This window comes from Sarcophilus harrisii, chromosome 3 (genome assembly GCF_902635505.1).
Source record: "Sarcophilus harrisii chromosome 3, mSarHar1.11, whole genome shotgun sequence".
Lineage (NCBI taxonomy): Eukaryota > Metazoa > Chordata > Mammalia > Dasyuromorphia > Dasyuridae > Sarcophilus > Sarcophilus harrisii.
This window is the reverse complement of record NC_045428.1, coordinates 168,445,096-168,467,475: the sequence shown is the minus strand read 5'-3', so window position 1 is coordinate 168,467,475 and position 22,380 is coordinate 168,445,096. Positions and strand designations below refer to the sequence as shown.

Here is a 22,380-nt window from a genome sequence, read left to right as displayed (position 1 = left end):
AACAATTAAATATTATCTAGGTTAATCCTAAACCCAGGTCTGTGCCTTTTGATGGTGCTTGATAATTCCCCAACCTTAAATCATGCCTTAAATTATGATTATAGAATCATTTTATGTCTTCACTGAGAGTCTTCAACGTATTTAGTTTTTTAAACACTTTAGCAATGGTGTTTTCCAAAATCTGCTTTATGTTAACCCATCCTTACCCCAGAGACCAGGGTTTTAAAAGAAACTATGTGCCAAGTCATTTCAAAGGACACACAAGTCTCTTTCTACAGAATGTAGGGAAAATTTGTTTTGAGTTCCTACTGGTATGTCTCAACTTCATATAACATTCACCTCTATAAGATATTTGATTTGGCTTTGCCTACCTTTTGTGATTATTTGGTCATTTCAATCATGTCCAACTCTTTATGACCCCATTTGCATTTTCTTGGCAGAGATACTAGAGTGATTTTCCATTTACATCTCTAGATGATTTTACAAATGAGGAAACTGAGGCAAACAGGGTTGAGAGATTTGCCCAGGATCATATAGCTAGTAAATGTTTGGGGGCTGGATTTGGACTCTCCAATATGAGTCTTCCTGACTCCAGACTCGGCGCTCTCTACACTATGGTGTCACCTGGCTGCTTTGTCAACCTACATATTTTATTTTATGCATTTAAAAGCATTCTATGAAAGGATCCATAGACTTCAAAAGACTGCCTATGACCCACAAAAAATTTAATATTGTCTCTCTAGTCTAACCTACTTTAGGTCGCAGAACTACTTCATGTCAAAGACAAGAAATTAACCCAGTTTTTTTTTTACTTTAAATCTAGAGTTCTTTCCATTATACCACATTTGCCTTCTGTTTATTTGGGGAGTTTCCATTACTTCCACAATTAAGTTTAGCAAATATTTATTAAACTTCTACTATATTTGTGGCACAGTATAAGAAAGCAATGTGTTCTTTTCTTTGTACAATGAACAGAAGTGGAATTACTACCTAATCATGAAGAAGGTAAAAATTACACAGTTATCTCTTAATCTCTTCTATAGCAATTTTAGTCTATTTTCCATATTTAATACTTAATTATATGGTACTTTTTTTCCTGTTTTATATATTAATCTTATTATCCAAATAGATCATAAACTCCCTGAGGGCACAGCTACTATTTGACACAACTGGTATCCTGTCTAGGACTAGCATCTAAATCTCTAAAAGCACTTCTAGGTTAGTTGATGTAACTGGGCAAAAGCGTGGGAGTTCCTAAGATGAAGGATGCAAAAATTGGAAGGCTAATGATTAGGTCATTATGCTTCTGTTCTTGCTTCTCAGTCAGGCCCAGAGGCCCAGACTACTGATTAATGATTCCCAGAAATGATTTGACTGTGAATCTTCATCTCACTAGCTATACAGATGTTGCTAAAGAAATGTTTTATGTGATGAGACACAGTATTCTTATGTCTCAGTTCCTTAATTTGTATGATAGAGTGCAGTTAATATGTGATAGTTTTTTGAAGAGGAAAGTACATGATCTATTTTTGAAAGCAGGGACTGGCTGGTCTTTCTATTTATATTTCCAATATTTATCTCAATGCCTTTTGTATATACTAAGTACTTAATAAATGCTTTTTATTCATCTATTGATTAAAAAAAACTAATATTGTAGTGGGATGAAACGGTCAAACTAATTATTCATTTGTTCTGTTCTCTCCAACACGGTTTGAATCCAGCCGCCCACAGTTCTGCTCAATCTCAAGACCGGCCTACTGCCACAGTATCTCCTCTACGGACCCAAAGCTCTCCATCCCGCCTGCCAGCCACAGGGATCAGGCCACACACCATTGTGTCTCCACAGCACCTCCACCAGTCTCCGATTCAGGTCATCTCCGGAGCACAATGCCCCAGGCCTGTCATCCCCCTCACATCAGCAGCCTCAGCCATCACACCTCCTAATGTCAGTGCAGCCAACCTGAATGGAGACATGGGCAGTGGGCCCATCGGTAGCTTGATGACTTCCAGCCCAACCAACACAGCCTGCAAAACAGAGGAGAAAAAGAATGAAAAGGTAATCAGTCTTGTGACTAAAACCTCACTTATAAGAACCAATGGAGAATAACAAATGATCTCAAAGCTTCTTTCTATTTTCAGCTGGAATTCAGGTACTTTAGGAACACAGTGACCAAAATCAAGAAAACTGGTTGGTATTTTGGGTAAAATGGGCTGATTTTCCATTAAATTTCCATTTAATTTTCCTATTAATAGGAAGGATTAGGAGGGAGTAGCCAAACCTTCTTCAGCTATTCTCCTAAGAAGAAAATTGGACCTATTTTACAGATAGATAACCTAAGGCAGAGTGATTATAAGACTTAAGACAGTCACTGGCAGATCTCAGATTAGAATCTAAATTTTTGAACCCACATCCTATCTGCCTAACTATACAAGTGGCTTTTGGGATATTTTAAAAATAAAAATGAACATTTTCCAACTAATATCCTTCAAAGATATAAAGCTCCAATTAGATCTAAAACGAGTCCCCCCCAAAAAAGCTAGGCAGATTTTCATGTGAAAGCATACCACTCTCAATGTTTCTAGAAGACTGCTTCTGCCTCCTTCATCCCTTTGAGTAACTCTGAAAAGTTACTAAATCTCAATGGGCCTCAATTTCCCTCTTGTAATATGGAGGGGTTCAATGACCTCTAAAGTCTAAACTCTAAAATTATCATCTTATGATCCCAGAGCCTAGCACAGTGTTTTTCATACAATTAATACATGATATTTGTTGGATTTAATTAACGTATTAGTTAGGATGAATTTAAATTAATTCAGGGTTTGGACATTTATGAGTATAGTGGTGTTCGCAGCAGTGCTCTAAAATTCTGTATATTCCAACAAAAAATAAATCCTTTGATGTTACTATCAGAGGAGAATGAATCTGGTCCACTGCGGCAATTTTATGTTCTTGTAGGCTCCATTTTACATTGGCATATCAAAAATCTCATTCCTTTAATTTATCTTTATCTTCAGAAAAACAAGCGTTTTTCAAAAAAGAGAGGGCTTATGGCTAAGAAAGGGGGCTAGAGGGGAAAACATTTCATTTCTCTTGATGACTCCAGGGTGCTACTCATGTCACTCAGATCTAATAGTTCTAAATCCTCTGTAGAATACATTTACATTCTTCAACATTTCCACTGGATTTTTAAAATCTATACCTGTAACAGTGTGGGAGATGTGTGAATAAAAAAGGGAGATGGTACATAGATGTAGAGTTTGAGATGATAGATGGAACAGATGTTTTAATCCAAAAATACTAATTTTGCCCCAATTTATCTTGATAATTTGGAAGAAAAGAGCATGTTTGAACCCAAATTATTTTGAAGATAGTGGATTTGTAGGCCTGAACTTTGGTTTCTCTAGTTGAATTGAAGTCCTTTTCTTTTTACAATATGATAATATTAGTTGAACATAACCCACAAACTTCCACTGAGGACTTGATAGGGGAAATGTATCTAAGAATAACTCAACTTGAGCATGGGCAATGTAATAGGTTTTAACAGAGCCTTTGTATAAAGATGTGCAGGTATTTTCTACCACATTTATAGAGATATACAGTAATGAACTATAGATAGGATGCTCTCTTCATAGGCTGAAAGTTTATCCATGTTTCAGTCATTTCCCTTTTTCCTTCATGAAGCACTACTTGATTCTTTTTTTATCTGTACTTATAGTATTTTCTACTATGAGCATAGTTACTATATATTTCAAAGTTAGGATCTTATAATATTTGGAGAAAATACTTAAAATGGATTTTCTCTCTCAAGCCACATCCCATTCACCTTCTAAAAGTAGTCTAAGAGCCTTAGCTTGTTTATTTTTTAAAAGCTATATTTCTGCCTCCTACCCCACCAATGCAATATCCCATTGGGGAAAAAATGACAGAAATACAAAAACCCTTGTGTCTAATGCACATAATCAAGCAAAACAAATTTCAATATGTGCCGAGTCCAAAAACTTTAAGTTTCAATCTATCCCCTGAGTCTTACTTTTTAAAATATTTTTATTTTTTTTTTATTTTTAAATCTTTTTATTTTCAAAACATTTGCATGGATAATTTTTCAGCATTGACCCTTGCATAATCTTATGTTTCAGATTTTCCCCTCCTTCCCCTGACCCCCTACCCTAGATGGCAAGTAATTCAATGTATGTTATACATGTTAAAATATATGTGTAAATATATTTATACAACTCTCTTGCTACGCAAGATAAATCAGATCAGAAAGGAAGGAAAATGAATAAGAATACAAAATGCAAGCAAACAACAATAAAAAGAGTGAGAATATTATGTTGTGATCCACATTCAGTTCCCACAGTCCTCTGTCTGGGGGTAGATGTCTTTCTTCATCACAAGATCATTGAAACTGGCATCAGTCATCTTATTGTTGGAAAGATCCACATTCATCAGAATTGATTGTCCTATAATATTGATGGTCATAGCGGGGAAACCTTATTTCACCCCTGATCTGATTGGGAATGATTCCAGTTTATCCCCATTACATATCATGCTTGCTGATAGTTTTTAATAGATGCTACTGACTATGTTAAGGAGTATTCCTATATTCTCAAGTGTTTTTAATAGGAATGAATGTTGGATTTTATCAAATGCTTTTTCTGCATCTATTGAGATAATAATATGGTTTTTGTTAGTTTGGTTATTGATATAGTCAATTATGCTAATAGTTTTCCTAATATTGAACCAGCCCTGCATTCTTGGTATAAATCCTACTTGGTCATGGTATATTATCCTGGGGATGACTTCTGTAATCTCTTTGCTAATATTTTATTAAAATTTTTTGCATCAATATTCATTAGGGAAACTGATCTATAATTTTCTTTCTCTGTTTTCAACCTACCTGGTTTAGATATCAGTTCCATGTCTATGTCATAAAAGGAATTTGGGAGGAGTCCTTTTTTCCCTATTTTTTCAAATAGTTTATATAGTATTGGAGTTAATTGTTCTTTAAATGTTTGGTAGAATTCACATGTAAATCCACTTGGCCTTGGAGATTTTTTTAGGGAGTTAATTAGAAGCAATTTCTTTTTCTAAAATGGGACTATTTAAATAATTTATTTTCTCTTCTGTTAATTTGGGCAATCTATATTTGTAGATATTTCTCTATTTCATTTAGATTATCAAATTTATTGGCATATAGTTGGGCAAAATAACTCCTAATTATTGCTCTAATTTCCTCTTCATTAGTGGAAAGTTCTCTCTTTTCATTTTTGAGACTAACAATTTGATTTTCTTCTATCCTTTTTCTAATCAAATTGACTAAAGGCTGGTCTATTTTGTTGGTTTTTTTCATAAAACCACTGAGTCTCACTTTTTAGGAGGTGGGTAGCATGTTTCCTTATTGTTCTCAAATCATGATTGGTCATTTCTTTTATTAGAATTCTTTTTTAAAAAATAATAGCTTTTTATTTTCAAAATATAAGCAAAAATAATTTTCAACAATCACCCATGCAAAATCTTGTGTTCCAAATTTTTCTCCTTCCCTTCTCCTATCCCCTCTCCTAGATATCAAGTAATCCAATCTATGTTAAACCTGTGTAATTCTTCTATACATATTTCTACATCTATCATGCTACAAAAAAAAAAAATCAGATCAAAAAGGAAAAAATGAGAAAGAAAACAAAAAGCAAGCAAACAAAAACAAAAAAGGTGAAAATACTATGTTGTGAGCCACATTCAGTCCCCATATTCCTCTCTCTGGATGCGGATGGCTCTCTCCATCACAAGTCTATTGGAACTGGCCTAAATCAGCTCATTGTTGAAAAGAGCCACATCCATCAGAATTAATCATCTCATAATGATTAGAGTTCTTAAGTCTTTCAAGTTGTTTGTTTTTAAAATGTTCTCCAGCTTCTGCTCTTGTCACTCTGCATCAGTTCATATGTATCTTCCCAGTAATATCTGAAATTATGCCCTTCAAAATTTCTTAGAACACAGCAGCATTCCACGACATTAATGTAGGATGCCTTGTTCATCCATTGCCTAGTTGATGGGTAATCACTTAGTTTCCAGTTCTTTGCCATCTTCTTCATCATTTTTTATACCACAGTAATGTTCTATTCCATTCTTATGGAGCCATAACTTGTTCAGTCAGTCCCCAGTTAATGGGCATCTCCTCAGTTTCTTGTGGTGGCAAAGCTGCTATAAACATTTTTGTACACGTGGGACCTTTACCAATAACTTTTATTTGCCTGGGATGCACCGCTTAGTGTGTGTCCTTATCTATCAAATGAGGGGATTGGTTAAGTAAAATCTGAAGCTATGACCTTGGGCTTCAGTGTCCCCATCTGTAAAATAAGAGGGTTGCAGTAGATTAATGCAGTCAGAGTCTAAGAAACTCTGAGGTCCCTTAGAACTTTATAATATTTCTTCCCTTGGTGCTCTATCACCACATGATCACAGCTCTATATCTGTAAAAAACCTAAGGAGCCATTTAGACTTAATTTCATAGACTTACTAACATCTTGACTTATGTCTTGCCACTGGATTCTGATTCTGATTCTAGAGGAGAGAATAAAGCTGAGGAGTTTGTTGTTGGATGTCTTTCTCCCTCAATAATATTTACTTTTTCCAAATACAAGTAAAGATAAGTTTTCAATATTCATTTTAAAAGATTTTTGTGTCCAATTTTTTCTCCCTCCCTTCCTTCTCTCTCTCCTCCCCAAGACAATAAGCAATTGGATACAAGTTATACATGTACTAGCTGATGACTTTGCCCAGTTCTGTGTCTCTTAAATCCAATTTACTTGTTGCAAGTCAAGACATCACCCTCCTGATGTCCTTTGTCCTCTTTGAGAACAACAAACAGCCACTTTTTGACCCCTGTAAGTTTTACATACCACTTGTGCCGTTTGTTCATGATAGGAAGATTGCATTAATATTCTTCACTGATGACTGAGAACAAGGAATGCTTGAGGTTTTTGCCACTGCTACATCATCCTCCCCCTCAAAGCCTTAGAGGATAAGAATTCGGGCACTGGATGGCCACACATCCTACAGGCACTCAGTTACTGCCCAGCCTTTTTGACCCCATCTGCTCATTTGTAGCTTGGCTGATTTGCAGTTGAGAAATCAGTGTAGCTTTTAATCCATTCATTTCTATCTAATAGCAGTTTGCATGAAATGTAGCCAAATGTTATAAATCAGCAACAGTGGTAGATAGATGCCAGAGTATACTCTTAGTTTCCTACTTGACCATCTGGCCCTGAAGCCTATTTGCTTCATTAAATAGAAGATGGGATACCTCAGTGGCCTTTAGGGCTGGTGAGAAGGAACATAATAAACCAGACTTATAAATGGCGAGAGGTGTTTAACAGTTCTGTAAACATTCATTTCTTTCAGAAAATTGCATTGCCATGGTTCAGTGCAACAGAGAGAACTGGCTTAAATATGACTCATTGCTGTCCGTGATTGATATATTGTAGATTCAAGTTCTCAGGAATCAACATTGGAAGTGATATTTCAATGTCTGTGCCCTCCTAAGTGTGTTACTAATGAAAACCAGGGCTAAGGCTGCTTTCAGCATTCTCAGCCTGTTAGACACTTAACAAATATTTTGCTTTCACCCAGGGTTTACACTTTGCTAACAGTTCTCATACATCAGCAGTGAGGGTTTAGTCCAATAGACGCCATAACCCCGTGCCTTTTGATTAAATTTGGCTTGGAAAGAAATCACAACCCACTTTTGAAAAACAAGAAGGTTGACAACTTTGCATCCTCCACCCCTGGCAGAATATGCTGCATTTGCAAGTTCCCCTGGATGTCCCTTAGTGACTGAGGTTCCTGGGACAAAAACTGGCCCGATACTCAGCCACTCTGTGGTTTAGGAACGTGCCATGTACACACAGAGTGAGAAGCTTATTCTATCCTCCTTCACGGTCAATTGAAATTATTATAAGATTATGAGAGCATTCAGTTGCCACAGAAATAGACATTGTTTAAATACCCAAGAGAATATGACGGAAGATCCTTCTCCATTTGCTGTAAGTAATACATGCAATTCACATTCTTGCATCTAAAATAATAACTTTTAGTCTTAATAACAAATCCACTCTTTCACTGATAGTTTTTCTCTTCTGAATTTCTCAGTCTGATTGACTGACATCTCTTATGTTATAAAGGGATGCAAAACATTCTGCTTGTTCCTGGAAGCTTGACTATAGCAACCAGTTAGTACTTTTTGTATATATCTAATGTATAATGTATGCTTTTTGTATACATCTATTTCCCTACACATACACACCAGACACTTATCAACATTGTTATTGTTAGTGTAATTATTGTCAGGTTGTTGGCTAGGTTGTAGAGAATCTTTATCTTCTTTGATACATTTGGAAAGTCTTTACTAACAGCTGGGAGGAAGGGGAAAAAACCACTACTTCTCACATTGGTACAGTGGAATGACAGCAAAACTTGGAGTCACAAAACCTGAGTTCAAATTTCATTTCTTATGCTTGGTATCTGTGATCTTGGGCAAATCAGTTATTCTCCCTGAAACTTAAGTTTCCTCATCTGTGAAACAAAAAGGTTAGACTGGAAATCTTCTGAGGTTCCTTCCAGCTCTAATTCCTGGGATTCTTAAACAAAACAATTCCATCGCTTTGGCATTGTATTTCAGGCCAATCCTGACTTAGAATTGCGTATCTGGTTATGGAACAATAGGATATTTTTAAGTCTTTGGCACTAATCTTCAAGCCTGTGCAATTATTGAGTTTTCCTTAGAAAAAGGAGCTCTCACTGTTTCATTCTCTTTCCATTGAGACCCAAATTTTTTGTACTGTATATTTTGTTAGTGCAGAATTTGGCTGAAATTTGATACAGTCACATTCAAAAGTATAGGAGAAAAGAAGCCATGATTAATGGGCCTTCTGGGCACCTTGGGAGAAAGAAGGGTGGTAATTTTGTTCTCAAAGGATAGGAGATTCATACAAGATATCCCCTGGGCATGAAAAAAAATAGGCTGCAAACTTTGCTCATACTGCATTTCATTCTTATCATGGAAATGGCTAAGAGAATGCCATTATTCCTTTTCTACACAAGTGATGATAGGGAGTATGTTCATTTTGTTGACAGACTGTACTTCAGGCCCTGCTCCAAACAGCCTTACAAATTAAATGTGGCTGGGCCTGGTTTGGGATGAAAGACCTCAAGGGAAGGGGTCAGGTGCTGACAGGACTTATGATTGTTCTTGTAGGTTGAGTTTTGACCCAGAGTGTCCTTCCTGCCCAGAGGCCCTAATAGTTTCACTTGGGCAGTGTATTCCTTCATTCACCGAATCTTAGTTAGAAAGGTCCTCAGAGACCATCTCATCTATCCTGTCCCCAAGAGGGAATATCCTCTGAAACATTTTGGACAAGTAATCAATTAGCCTCTGCTATAAGACCTAGTGAAAAGTAACCTATTTGTCCCCTAGGCAGCCCATCCTACTCTGGGGTAGTCCTAATTGTCAAAACATTTTTCATAAATCAAGCCTAAACCCATCCTTTTGTGTCTTCTAGCCAGTGTTGCTTGTTTTGTTCTCTGGAGACAAATACAATTCATCTTATAACTTATAACTTTTCACTTTATGGCCCCTTGAGTACTTGAAGACAGCTCTCATACTTCTCTCGTGCCTTGAACCTTTCTGTTCTAGAATGAGTATCCTTAGTTATCTGTTTCATCATAGGTTGACATGTGTTTAAGATCTCTTACCATCCTGATCAATTCACTTCTGGAACATGTATTTTGTTGTCATTGTCCTAAAATGTGGGGCTTAAAATTGTATGTAATACTCCAGATGTGGTCTGACTAGGTCACAGTACTGAGAGAAATAATTTCTCTCTCACACCAATAATAGCTAATTATTGAATCAGGGCCAAGGTTGTTTTTTTCCCCCCTTTTCAATTTCCTCATCCAGAAATCAACCTTTGTGAGAAATTTCTCTCAAAGACTTGCTTAATCTAAAGACTAAACAGTAAAAGACATTTTTAGTTTAGGCTAATGGGTGGATTCCTGTTCATTGTGTTTCCTCAAACAGATCTGAGGAAATGTGGTTTCTCCCTTTTGTCCGTCAGATGATATAGATAATTGATAAATCTCTTTAATCAAGACTTGGGTGAGCCAAGTCACGTACTCCCAAGACCTCATTAGACTGAATCTCTCATTATAATATTCATTTTCTCATTAATTTTAACTGATCAAAGTTCATTGCCATCCACAGGAAAACCCACTTGTCCAACGGCATATAAACTTTTGAGTCATCTGCCATGAAGTGTCTTTGGCATTTGAGAGTGCTACTGACTTCTTTTTATTAATAAGTATGCTTTTTTATCAATCATCAAGCAATCACTAAAATGATTAAATTACTCAGAATCTATGTCTATCAAATTTTTTAAAACACAACAGTATGCAGGAATATAGTTTCCCAAGTTCTAGTTATTGTAACTCTTAATAGCCAATGACATATATTTATATGTGTGTGTGTATATATATTGTATATATGTATATACAATATATATACACACACACATACATACATATATGTGGGTAAGCGTGGATAAGTATTAACATTTCTGTATATATATATGTACATATATGTTGTACTGTATATGTTGGCATGTATACATATATATGTGTGTGTTTTTATATATATACATATATATAAAACATATATGTGTATATAATTATTATATGTATATATACATATATATATAGAGAGAGAGATAATATATAATGTATATAATTATATGTATATATAATGTAAACCTGTAGACAAATAAAGAACTAGACATACTTGAATGAGGAGAGGAAAGGGATAGGTTACATTTAAGAAATTTCATAATAATATACAGGAAGATAACAAAAAGAAATGTAGTAGGAAACACCTTCAAAGCGAATGAATTTGTTATATACTTTTAAAATATTTATGTAATAGAGATTCACAGTTTGATAAGCAATCCTCCTTTTTGTTCTTTATGTACAAAACTATTCAGAGTCAGGGGATGTTCTTCAAGTTGAAAATCAGAGAAAAATTAAATTTAAAAAAAAAGAATTTGCCCAGGACTTTAGGAATCCTAAGCATTTCCCTAAAATATGTCTATTTTTAGTCCCATTATTCTTCCATTGGTATGTTAAGACTGTGAATCATAGATTTCCACAGTCTCTCAGAAATCAAAGTTGTAGATCACCCAAAGGGGACTAGAAATACTTTCTGTACAGTGGACATAATGAGGCTGCAGCTAACAATGTTGCTAACAATGAATTGTGTGCAAAAAGTAGCCTAAAAGACACAAACTAAAGGATTTATGACTGGGAATGGAAGTTTCCCATTTGTATGTCAAGAATGGGGGATAATAGGCAGACCATGGATGTATGGGTACCCTTGTATCATAGGAGCTGAGAAGAAGACTACCCTCATATAAGCATATTGCTAGAACACTCAGTAAAGGAATTATAAGAGGATATAGAAAGAAAAATCTTCCAGGATGAAAAGGCAGATATGGATCATGATCTCTACCACTAATAAAAGCCCCTAGAGCAATGACATCATAAACCCATTAAAGTACTAAAATATTAAACTGTGTGGGAAAATGATGTAACAGAGAAAAGAAACTATTCATACCATTTCAGATCTTATCTTGGTTAACATTGTGTATATTTAATTACCACAAAGGCTTCCAGTAGGAAGAAAAGGAAAACTCTTCTTCACCACTAATTCATAATTTGATTATCCTTTGAGACTCTGATACTACATAGAGACAGCTAGGTATTACAATGCATAGAGTACAGGACCTAGAATTAGGTAAATCTGAGTTCAAATGCAGCCTTACTTACTAGTCATATGACACTGGGCATGTCACTTAACCTTCGTTTGCTTTAATTTCCTGTAAAATGGAAATAATAATAGCATCTATCCCAGGATTATTGTGAGGATCAAATGAGATATTTGTAAAGTACTTTGCAAACCTTCATGCTCTATAAATACTAGTTATCATTATGACTATTAGCTGTTCCATAAAAACTTCCTTGACTTGTCTAGCTTAAAGTGATTTCTATCTCCTCGGTGCTCCAATAGTAGTAAATGTGTACAAATAATTTCATGATCAGCCTTTTGTACTACCTTGTGACATCCACTGTTTTCTTCATCCAATATTCAGTCAACAAATATTTATTAATTTCTAACAATAGTCAGTGTGTTCTGCTACACAATGCAGGATATAATAAGTAATAGGAAGACAAGGTTCCTGCCCTCCAGGAATTTATAATGTAGTAAGAGTGATTGGGTGTGTATCCAAAAAGTATTATTACAGAGCAAACTATGATGGATACTTAAGAGAGATTTAATATTCTTGTAAGGTCAGAGGAGTGGAATGATCATTTCTGGATGAGGACATTCAAGAGAAAGATTCACAGAGGAAGTAACTGAGCGTTGAAGAATGTTGACATATACAAATGTCGGAGAAAATTCCAAGCTCTAAGAAAAAGCAGTAGACAAAGGATAGAGGAAGAGAACATGACACATGCTCAGGATACAATGAGTAATTTACTTTACTTTTATTATAAGAATGTCTTTTGTTGTGGGGGATGGGAATAATGAAAAATAAGGTTTTAGAGAATATTTTTGGAAAGAAATCAGGTTTAGAGCTGAGGATCAATGAACTGTCCACTTAGAGGTCATCTATTAAAGTTTCAAAAAGAGTTAAGATCATTAAAGAAATTTTCAAGGGGTTTTTATTTTGTTTTTTGTCATGGCCTTTGGAAGTCTGATAAAGCCTTAGGACCCGTCCCCAGAAAAGTGGTTTTTAAATAATTGTATTGTTATTAATTTTACTATTTTTACTATTTTTGTCTTATTGCTTTTAAATAATTGAAGGAAATGCTGAATTTCAGTTAAAATTAGTAGAAATTCCTATAAAGTCCATAGACCCTCCTGAATTCAATCCATAAATATGTTATTAGGTTAATAATTTCTGTGGGAAAAAGAGGAAATAAAACCAAAAATAAAGCACTGCAGAGGGATAGGGAGTGAAAGTGAAGCTAGAAAAAGACAAAATAAAGGAGGAAAAACCAACAAAATTTTGATGCCATAGATGCCCAATGGAATTGTAAGTATGAAGTAAAAGTGGAGATGGTCAACATGTCATTAAGTACAGAGAAGTCAAAAAAGATAAAAACTAAGAAAAGGACATTGGATTTAGAACTTAGGAAGTCAATGGTGAAATTAAAGAAAGCAGATTTAGGAGATTGGTGAGTACAAGCATCAGACTTCAAGTAATTAAGAAGTCATGAATGATGAAACAATGAAGGCCACAAGTGTTAACTACTAATTAAAGAATGTTATGACAGTAATGACAATAGAGAAAGAGAAGGAAGGGAAAAACAAAGGATAATAAGATAAGAGGAAAATTTTGGAGATTTTTTTTTAAGATATGAGTGGGTTTATAGACAGAGAAAAGGAATTAGTGAAGACAGACATAGTAAATGTGTTGCTAAAGAGAAAGAAGAAAGGATTGATTGAGGTTCAGAAGTAAAATATATGGGACAGATGGCAAAGATAAAAGGGTTAGTCCTTCCCAGAGGGAAGGCCCCCTCTTACTTAGAAAAAGGAAAAAGAGGATGAGTGAGAAGGCACGATTCCCCCAAAGATTATCAGCTGAAAATCAGCTTAATTAGCCTTAAGTAGCTTTAATAAATGGATATTTACTAAGGTGGTATGGTAAGGAGTTGATACAAAAAACATCTCCTTAAAAACGTGACACATTTTATATATATATTCTAGGGGGAAATTGGTTCAAAAGAACAAAGGAATAACTAACAATTCTTGATTGTTGGAAAATCTTTTCTCCCATTTGTGGAGTACTCAAGAAGTTTCCTTTAGCCACATTATATTTTCCTGGCTGGACTCCTTTGTGAATCTGTCAATCTATGTCCAATCTATCCTTGGCTTTCAATGCAAATTCTAACATCACCTAATCTGGGGATTGTACCAGAACATAATTGCAAATAGCAAATTCAACATCCTCAGGACCCTTCAAAAGTGACAAAATCATTCTCAAATAGGTAGGAGAAAGTGGGAGGAAGAGAAGATCTGGCCAAAACATAAGACAAGATTTTTTTCCTTCTCTCCCAAGTAGTTCTTCCTCTGTGATTTTACCAGAAAGTCACACTTAATCCATTTATTTGAATCCCCCAATTTCTTCCTGGCATAATTTCACTTCATCAAATGGTTTCCAAAGGCTATTCACAAATATTCTAAGTTCCATGATTGAATCTTATCATTTAAATCTGAGAGAGATCATTACCCTCTCTTACAACTGATTCTTGCCATGTTGTTAAGCCATTTTTTTCTTCTTATTAGACAATTCTATGCAAACATCTTACTCTTTTATTTTTCAAATTTCCTTGTTGGTGTTTTTTTAGTTCATTGGAAGCACTGCAGATCTTACTGTCATATTTACATTATTTGTAGAATTTTGGTATTATAAACATGTACCTTAGCCTTCATGAGAAGCTTGAAGTCAGTAATGGAGCTTTATAGTTTCTCAAAACCCTTTTTTTATTATTCCATTCTAGATCCAACTTGTTCATCTGTTTTTCATACTTTTAGATAAATTCTTTAAAGTGTTCAGCCAAATGCATGTTGAAAATTGACCAAAAAAAAGTAAAATGACCAAAATAGATAAAGGTTTTATTTCTCAAATATATAGGGACATTGAGTCAGGTTTATTTCTTTAAAAAGTCATTCCTCTATTAATCAGTGGTTAAAGGATATGAAAAGACAGTTTTCTGAAAGCTTTAAATCACTATTGATTACAGAGATGCAAATTTTTAAAAATCTCTGAATTACCATCTCACATTTACTAAAAAGGACAAATGCTGGAGGAGATGAGGGAAACTAGATACACTAATAAATTATTGGTAGATTTGTGAATTGCTCAAATCATAGTAGAGAGCAATTTAGAACTATGATCAAAGAGTTATAAATCTATGTATATATACTTTGACCCAGAAATACCACTGGTGAACTCCAAAGAAAGTAAAGAAAAAGAAAAAGGGTCTATATGTACAAAAATATTTAAAGCAGCTCTTTTTGTGGTAGCCAAGAATTAGAAACTGAGGGGATACTTATCAATTGGGGAATGACTTAACATGTTTTGGCATATGATTTTCATTGGAGTACTATTGTACTATAAGAGAATAAAAGGGGATAGTTTCAGAAGAAATATAGCAATACATATATATATATATATATATATATATATATATATAGTTGCAAAATAAAGTGAAAAGAATCAAGAGATTACTGTGCACAATAATAGCAATTCTGTAATGATTATTAACTGTGAAAAGGTTGGCTACTCTGATCAGTACAATGATCCAAGAAAATCCAGTAGTCTCATGCTGAAAAAAATGCTATTTCCAGAGAAAGTTGTCTCTCTGATGAACTCTGAGTACAAGTTAAAGTATAATTTTCTCCCTCTCTCTTTTTTTTGCAATTTGGCTAATATGGAAATGTTTTGTATGATTTTTACATGTATAATTGATATAATTTTGCTTGCCTTCTCAGTGGGTGAGGGAGTTTGTAACTCAATTTAAAAAGAAAAGAATGATACAAATATTTTTTTAAATGGGAAAAAATATTTTTTTACCCAGTTGACTTTTTCTTTGTGTGTAGATAGGCCAAACTTCTTTAAGTGATTATAGATCAGTGCCGTAATGTTCTGAAATGTCTTGATACAATTACCACAATATTGTCTACACATTCTCTGTAACCTTATGGTCTTGGAGAACTGACAAAAGCACTGAGGGATGAAATGATTTGCCCAGAGTCACAAAGCCAATATGTATCAGGTCGTCAGAGCTTCAAGGCTGTCTATCTACAGTAACATCCTTCCTGGCAAAAAGATTATTCTAAAAAAATTTTTTTTATACTTTCTGGTTTTTCCTTATTTGTAGTCTGTCTTGCATTTTCATGTTGATATGGCCCAGGGTTGACTTGCTTAGTTAAGTAGCTTGTCAAACTTTATTTAATTGGTTTTTACCATCTATTGATTCTGCTTTATAAGATAATATTGCTTATAATCATCTATCATCTTTCCTTGTAAGATTTCACAAATGAGTTAATATTCTAATTTGTTGCTAACATTGACAGCCATTTCTCTCTTTTTGTTGTCAGATGTTCACTGATTAAATTACTCTATGGATTCTTTTAATCTTTTTGTTGTGACAATTTTTATTTTTTAAACTTTTGAATAAAATGTTTATAGTCAGTGTTGTCATTTCTTTTGTCCATTTTCCATTTCTTATTTTCAATTACTTGTTTAAATGGTTCATAATTAAATTATTATTATTGTGTATTATCTTATTTTCTCATTATTATTCTTTTTTCTTTATAAATTAATTATCTGAATGCATATACAAGGCTGACTCATGGATAACTTCCCCATAAATAAAAAATATATTTCATTCTTTATGTTGTTACTTGGTGTTTGTCATGTATAGACACTGACCAATTATTTTTTTAAGGGTTCATAGTATAGGGCTCTGAAGCTTCTAAGAAATCTACAAGTCTTAGATATCTCTCATTCCTTCTTCCCAGACCTTACTTCCCATATTTTCATTGATGTTACCAAGTATCAGAGTATATGTTAATTTGGTGTGAGTGATTGTACCTAGTTCTCTACCACTTCCTCCTTCCTCCAACCCATGTTGGTGCATTAACTATAATTATTTTATGGTAGTCTTGTTGCAGATACATAATTTTACTATAGTAATATGTGATGACCAACTATTCAGTGAAATGGTTTTTGTTTTTTGCTTGTTACTTGCTGCCTCTGAGCTTATGATAAAATTCATTTCTTTGCTACTTTGAAGAGTACCCATGAGCCATCCTTTCAATCTAGCTACAAATTTCCTTTTGTTTTGTGGTTTCATTTATAGCATGAATGACAAGATTGATATGATTCAGCTTTTGCTGCAATATGTCCATTTGATCATTGGATAAGAATCTCATATTTATACTTCTCCTTATTCAGTTTCATCTAATTTGATTCAACCCATCTTTCTAATCCTTTGAAATCTTTGGGGAAAATTAGTATGATTTCATACTTTCACATAAGCACTCAACATCTGGGGAAAAGAAGTTGAGAAAATGGCTGATAAAGATTGACCAGGGCTGGATATTAGCTGGAATAGTGGAAAGAAAGAGAAACCAGGATAGGAATTATAGGCTGAAATAATGAAAAGTGGTTATAGGACTAGAGATTAATGTTGAAGACAATAAGCAGCTTCAAGAGATATTATCAGGGAGAGTTAATGGAAGTTTTGGAGAACATAGAAAGAAAGGAAAATTTAATTTCAAGATAGTTGTATAGCATTTATAAATTATGTTATTATCTTGTTTGGGACCATGTTTATGATAACTGGAGGAAAGATTTTTCAGGATGGTGAGAGATTAGAGATACTCATGCAAAGGGGATAAGTTAAGAAACTGAGGTGCTTAATATGTATTAAAAAAAACCTGAAGGGAAATATGATTGCTGTCTTCAAATATTTAGTGAACTATTGTGGGGAAGAAAATTTTAACTTGGCCTTTCTGACTCCAGAGAGAAGAATTAAGAGAAATGGAGAAAACAGTAAATGTGTAAAAAGCAAACAAACAATTTCGGACTCAAAGTAAGGGGAAAATGCCTAATAGAGCTATATAAAAGTGCAGTGGGAAGCGTTATAAGGTACTTAATTCCTTCTCATTGGGGATCTCATTGGGGTGATGTAGAAAGGATTCCTGTCAGGAACAGGTTCAACTACATGATCTTAGATTTTATGATTTTAAATGACATGGAAGTCATTGGATTCTTGAAAGCATTAGAATGAGGTAGAAGAGGAGAAATAAGGTATGGCATAAGAACACTAAAGAAACTACTGGCAGCTTAGAGCTGGGTCAGTTGAAACAGGCAGTAACTAATTAATTACAAATGGATCTGCATTGACATAATGAAGAAATCTCTTGCTATTTAAAGGGATTCCTGGGCAAATCTTTAGGTGATGCTAAGAATAATTCCTGTTTATAAGTTCAGAATAAAGAAGGCAGGTCATCCCTCTAATCATAGTGAGCACTCCATTGCTTATATCATCATTTCCTCCCCTCTCAAAATGCAGAATGTGAAGGAAATTGCTTTAAGCTCAGTAACTTTGACTAGCTACAAGCATGTTTCCAATTTTAAAACAGGCAAATGCATTCTTATAATCGCACACTAGCTGCATAAGCCTATTAAACACCAGCCAGTGATGAGGAAAGATGTCACAGGGCTATTTATTGATTCACAGATATTAAAATCAGAGTCAAGAATGAGCTGAGTGTGTGACATAGCACAGAACCAAATATTTCAGTGAAAAATCTCTGTACAGAATTCCTTACAGGGAGTGAGACAACTCTCATCCTTTCAAGGATATGGATTCCAAATGTCAGAAAACACTCCCCTACCAAGACTATATAAATGGTCAAAGTAAGTACTACAATAGCAACTGGAAGGCCAAAAAAAGACCTCAAAGAGTTACCAGCATCAGTTGTTCTGTAGCAAGAAATGCTCAACTTTGAAAATCTCCCAGAAGTAAATCCTAGTTGAGTAAATCAATCAGATCTAGTGAAAGCACACTTCTTGCGGGCTCAGTAGGGAGGATCCTATTCATTTCATGAGACATTGTTCTTCCTACCTCAAACAGGGCCCTGACTCCAAGTGGCTCTTGCCACTATAGAACACTGACTTTGGAAACAGAGGACTCGAGTTCAAATTTACTTGTGATCACCATCTGTATGACTATGAGTCATTTAATTACCTCTGGCCTCAATTATCTGCAAAATTGGAAGGACTGGACTGTCCTTGGAGTCCTGTGTCATGGATTATATCATGAGCAAGACAATAAAACATGAGACTTGATTAGGAGCAAAAAGGACCTGAACACATCTATAATAATTTCTATCTAACCATAAAATTTTAGAATTAGATATGATCTCAGGAAGAATCTCATCCTTTCTCTTTATTTGCATATGAGGAAACTGAAACTCAAACTTCAAGGACATATTGCCTAAATCATCCATTGAGTTTCCTATTTTTCTCATACTGCAGTGTGTCCAAATCCTTAATCTACTGTGTATCTTGAGAGTTTCCCTCTACCCAGGTGGTATTGTGGATAGAACGCCAGACCAGAAATCAGACTCATTTTCCTGAGTTCAAATCTGACCTCAGACACTTACTAGCTGGGCAAGTCACTTAAGTCTGTTTGCCTCAGTTTGCTCATCTACAAAATGAGCTGGAGAAGGAAATGGAAAATCATTCCAGTATCTTTGCCAAGAAAATTCCAAATGGGGTCATGAAGAAGAGTCAGACACAACTGAAAATGGCTGAACAAGAACAACACGTGTCACTTAAGAGTTTTAAACAGACTCTACCAGTAGAGTTACATAGGGAATGGGAAAAAAAAGCAGGAATCCTACTGACAATTAGTAAAACTCAAATGTAATTGAAGACAGTCATAGATAAATAAAAACACCACATTGGAAGAAAAAAACCCTAAGTATAAAATTTGGAATTGTGCCATTGGAAAAAATAATCATATTGGTGGAATGTCCTTAGGAAAGCAAGCACACCCTGATTTCCTTGACAGCGAGGACTGAAGACTGGGCTTAGAATCAGTGAGATTGATTAAGTTCAAATCACACTCAGATACTTACTACCATGTGATTCTAGGAACTGCATTTAACCTCTCAGGGTCTCAACTTCTGCATCTGTAAAATGAGGGGAGAGATATATTCTCTGACCTCTAAAAATTCTAAGTCCATTATCCTACGATCCCTTTTTCAGGGAAGATACACACACACACACACACACACACACACACACACACACACACACACATTTGTGTGTGTATATGTATATATGGCAAGTCAACATAGATACCAAATCAAAGTGAAGGATCCCTTCTGAACCCCCAAACCAGGCTAATTGGTTCAATCTGGAATCTATTGTTTCTTCAGCCAGAGTGATGAACTCAGGCTCTCACTTTATCCTGATTCAGCTGCTCCTTGGCTTGTAAAAGTTTGACCAAAATACTAGTAACATTGACATCTTCCCCACATCATCCTGGTCTGGGAGGGCTCTTTGTCTGTCTCATTTCCCCATGCCCAGCCAAAGGAACTGATTTAAAATTATTTTTTTAAAAAGTATTGGGTCTAAGGCTCTGGGAAATGCTGCTTTCCCAGCTCTGATACCACAGTGATGGATCCAAGAAAAAAATATTTTAGCTGAAAGAATTTCAGCTGTGTTAAAACACTGAAGAGAATTTCACAAATTTTAAAGAAAAAAAAAAGAAGACCTGCAAATGGAAAATGATTTGTGAATCACTTGGAGCAGTGGTACGTCTCTCGTAACCCCCTCTAGCATGTAGAGCTTGCCAGAACTAATTAGGATTGTCAAGCGATTGTTTTTTTTTTTCACTCTAATAATCCTAATAGCACATGAACCAGAGCTGTCGGACAACCAAGAAATTTAACAATGCAGTCGTTGATGTGGAACGTAGATACTTCAGCTGCCATGAACCACTGGACACACTTCATTTCCAATGTCAAGTTAAGATCTTGCTCTATTGTCGTGAAATTCAGCTACTATTACAGCCCTTCAATTGGCGTATTCCACACCCAGCTCATGAAGAAATGTGATATTTTTTTCCAACCCTCTGTGCCCAGAGATGATGGTTTTAAGTACAAAAGAAAAATACACACACCCCATAAACCACATCAGAAGGTAATACATACAAATGGTACTAAAAATGCATACCATCTCAGTATCCTAATCTCTCTCTCTCTCTCTCTCTCTCTCTCTCTCTCTCTCTCTCTTTCTCTCTCTCTCTGTGTGTGTGTGTGTGTCTTTGTCTCTCTCTATCTGTCTCTCTCTGTCTCTCTCTCTCTCTGTGTGTGTCTCTGTGTGTCTCTGTCTCTCTCTTTCTCTCTCTCTGTCTGTCTTTCATCTCTCTCTCTGTCTCTATCTCTCTCTCTGTGTCTCTCTGTGTGTGTCTCTCTGTCTCTGTCTCTCTCTTTCTCTCTGTCTGTCTTTCATCTCTCTCTCTGTCGCTGTCTCTCTCTCTTTCTCTGTCTCTCTCTCTCTGTCTGTCTCCCTATCTCTCTTTCTGTCTGTCTGTCTTTCATCTCTCTGTTTCTCTGTCTGTCTCTGTCTTTGTCTCTCTCTGTCTCTCTGTCTCTTTCTCTGTGTGTGTGTGTCTCTCTCTGTCTCTCTTTCTCTGTTTCTCTCTCTTTCTAACACACACACATGCACATACTGCACACACTTTCTAAATGTTCAGGATAACTCTTTGATGTTTGTCCATCTTAATCATGTAACCAAGGGCATCACCAAAGATGAAATAAGAGAGAATTACATTTGCTGACATTGTTGAGGTTGGGGGTGATAATGTGTGTCTGTGGGGATTTTTTGGTTGGAGATTTTTTAAGGGGGCCACAGAGATAGTTCCATAACCACAGTAGGATGAGAGAGCCCCAAGCTATCATTTCACCATATGGCAAAGTCTCTCTGGGGGCAGACTTGATATTTTTGTTTGCCTGGCATATTGTATACTTAGTAATTCCTTCCAGGCCACATCTTATAAAGTCACATGGAACATTTGCATATAGCAAGAGAATAAAACTCATTAATCTTCTCCAGGATTACATACCCTCCTACAATCCTGTTTACAAGTAGAAACCATTCAAGTTGAATGAAAATTACTGCATCTAGGCAATTTTTTTTTGAAAGGATATAATGGATAAATCTCTAGCCAAAGAGATTTTAGGTTCTATCTCTAATTTTCTCCTGTCCTCGATATATAATGACATATAATGCAATAAAACATCAATTCCCTTAATTGTTCATTCACATAACATTTCCCATCTACCTTGAAAGGAGTTTTACAGGAAGAAATTAGAATAGTGATCTCCAGAGTTGGATGATGTACCCTAACAATAAAAATAATCCAGAGAACATATCCCACATAGAAGTATATTTGCTTATTTATAAAATTACATACATTATATTATAATACACAAAAATAGAAATAAAAATAACTAAATATGAAATAATTCTTGATCCTGGAATTGATATTCTATAGTTTCTTGAACAGAGAGATGATGTAGTCAGTCCTGCCTTTTTAGGAAAATAATTTTGATAGGTATGTGTGAAGAATAAAATGGAAAGGGGAGAGAAGTGAGGAAAGGAGGCAATTAGAAGGTAGCTGTAATAGTCCAGACGAAAGCTGATGAAGGTCAAAGCTGTGTCATTTATGGCGAATGGACACCA

The 22,380-nt window shown here is 35.1% G+C and overlaps 1 protein-coding gene across 2 annotated transcripts in view; it reads left to right on the top strand.

Annotated features, from left to right (window-relative positions):
* The window catches only part of SH3RF3 (SH3 domain containing ring finger 3), a 566,022-nt gene that overhangs the window by 483,505 nt on the left and 60,137 nt on the right, over positions 1–22,380 (top strand). For both annotated transcript variants that reach the window (XM_031958770.1, XM_031958769.1), the window contains one exon: positions 1,722–2,056. In XM_031958770.1, coding sequence (XP_031814630.1) covers positions 1,722–2,056 — 335 coding nt within the window. The remainder of the gene's footprint in view (positions 1–1,721; positions 2,057–22,380) is intronic.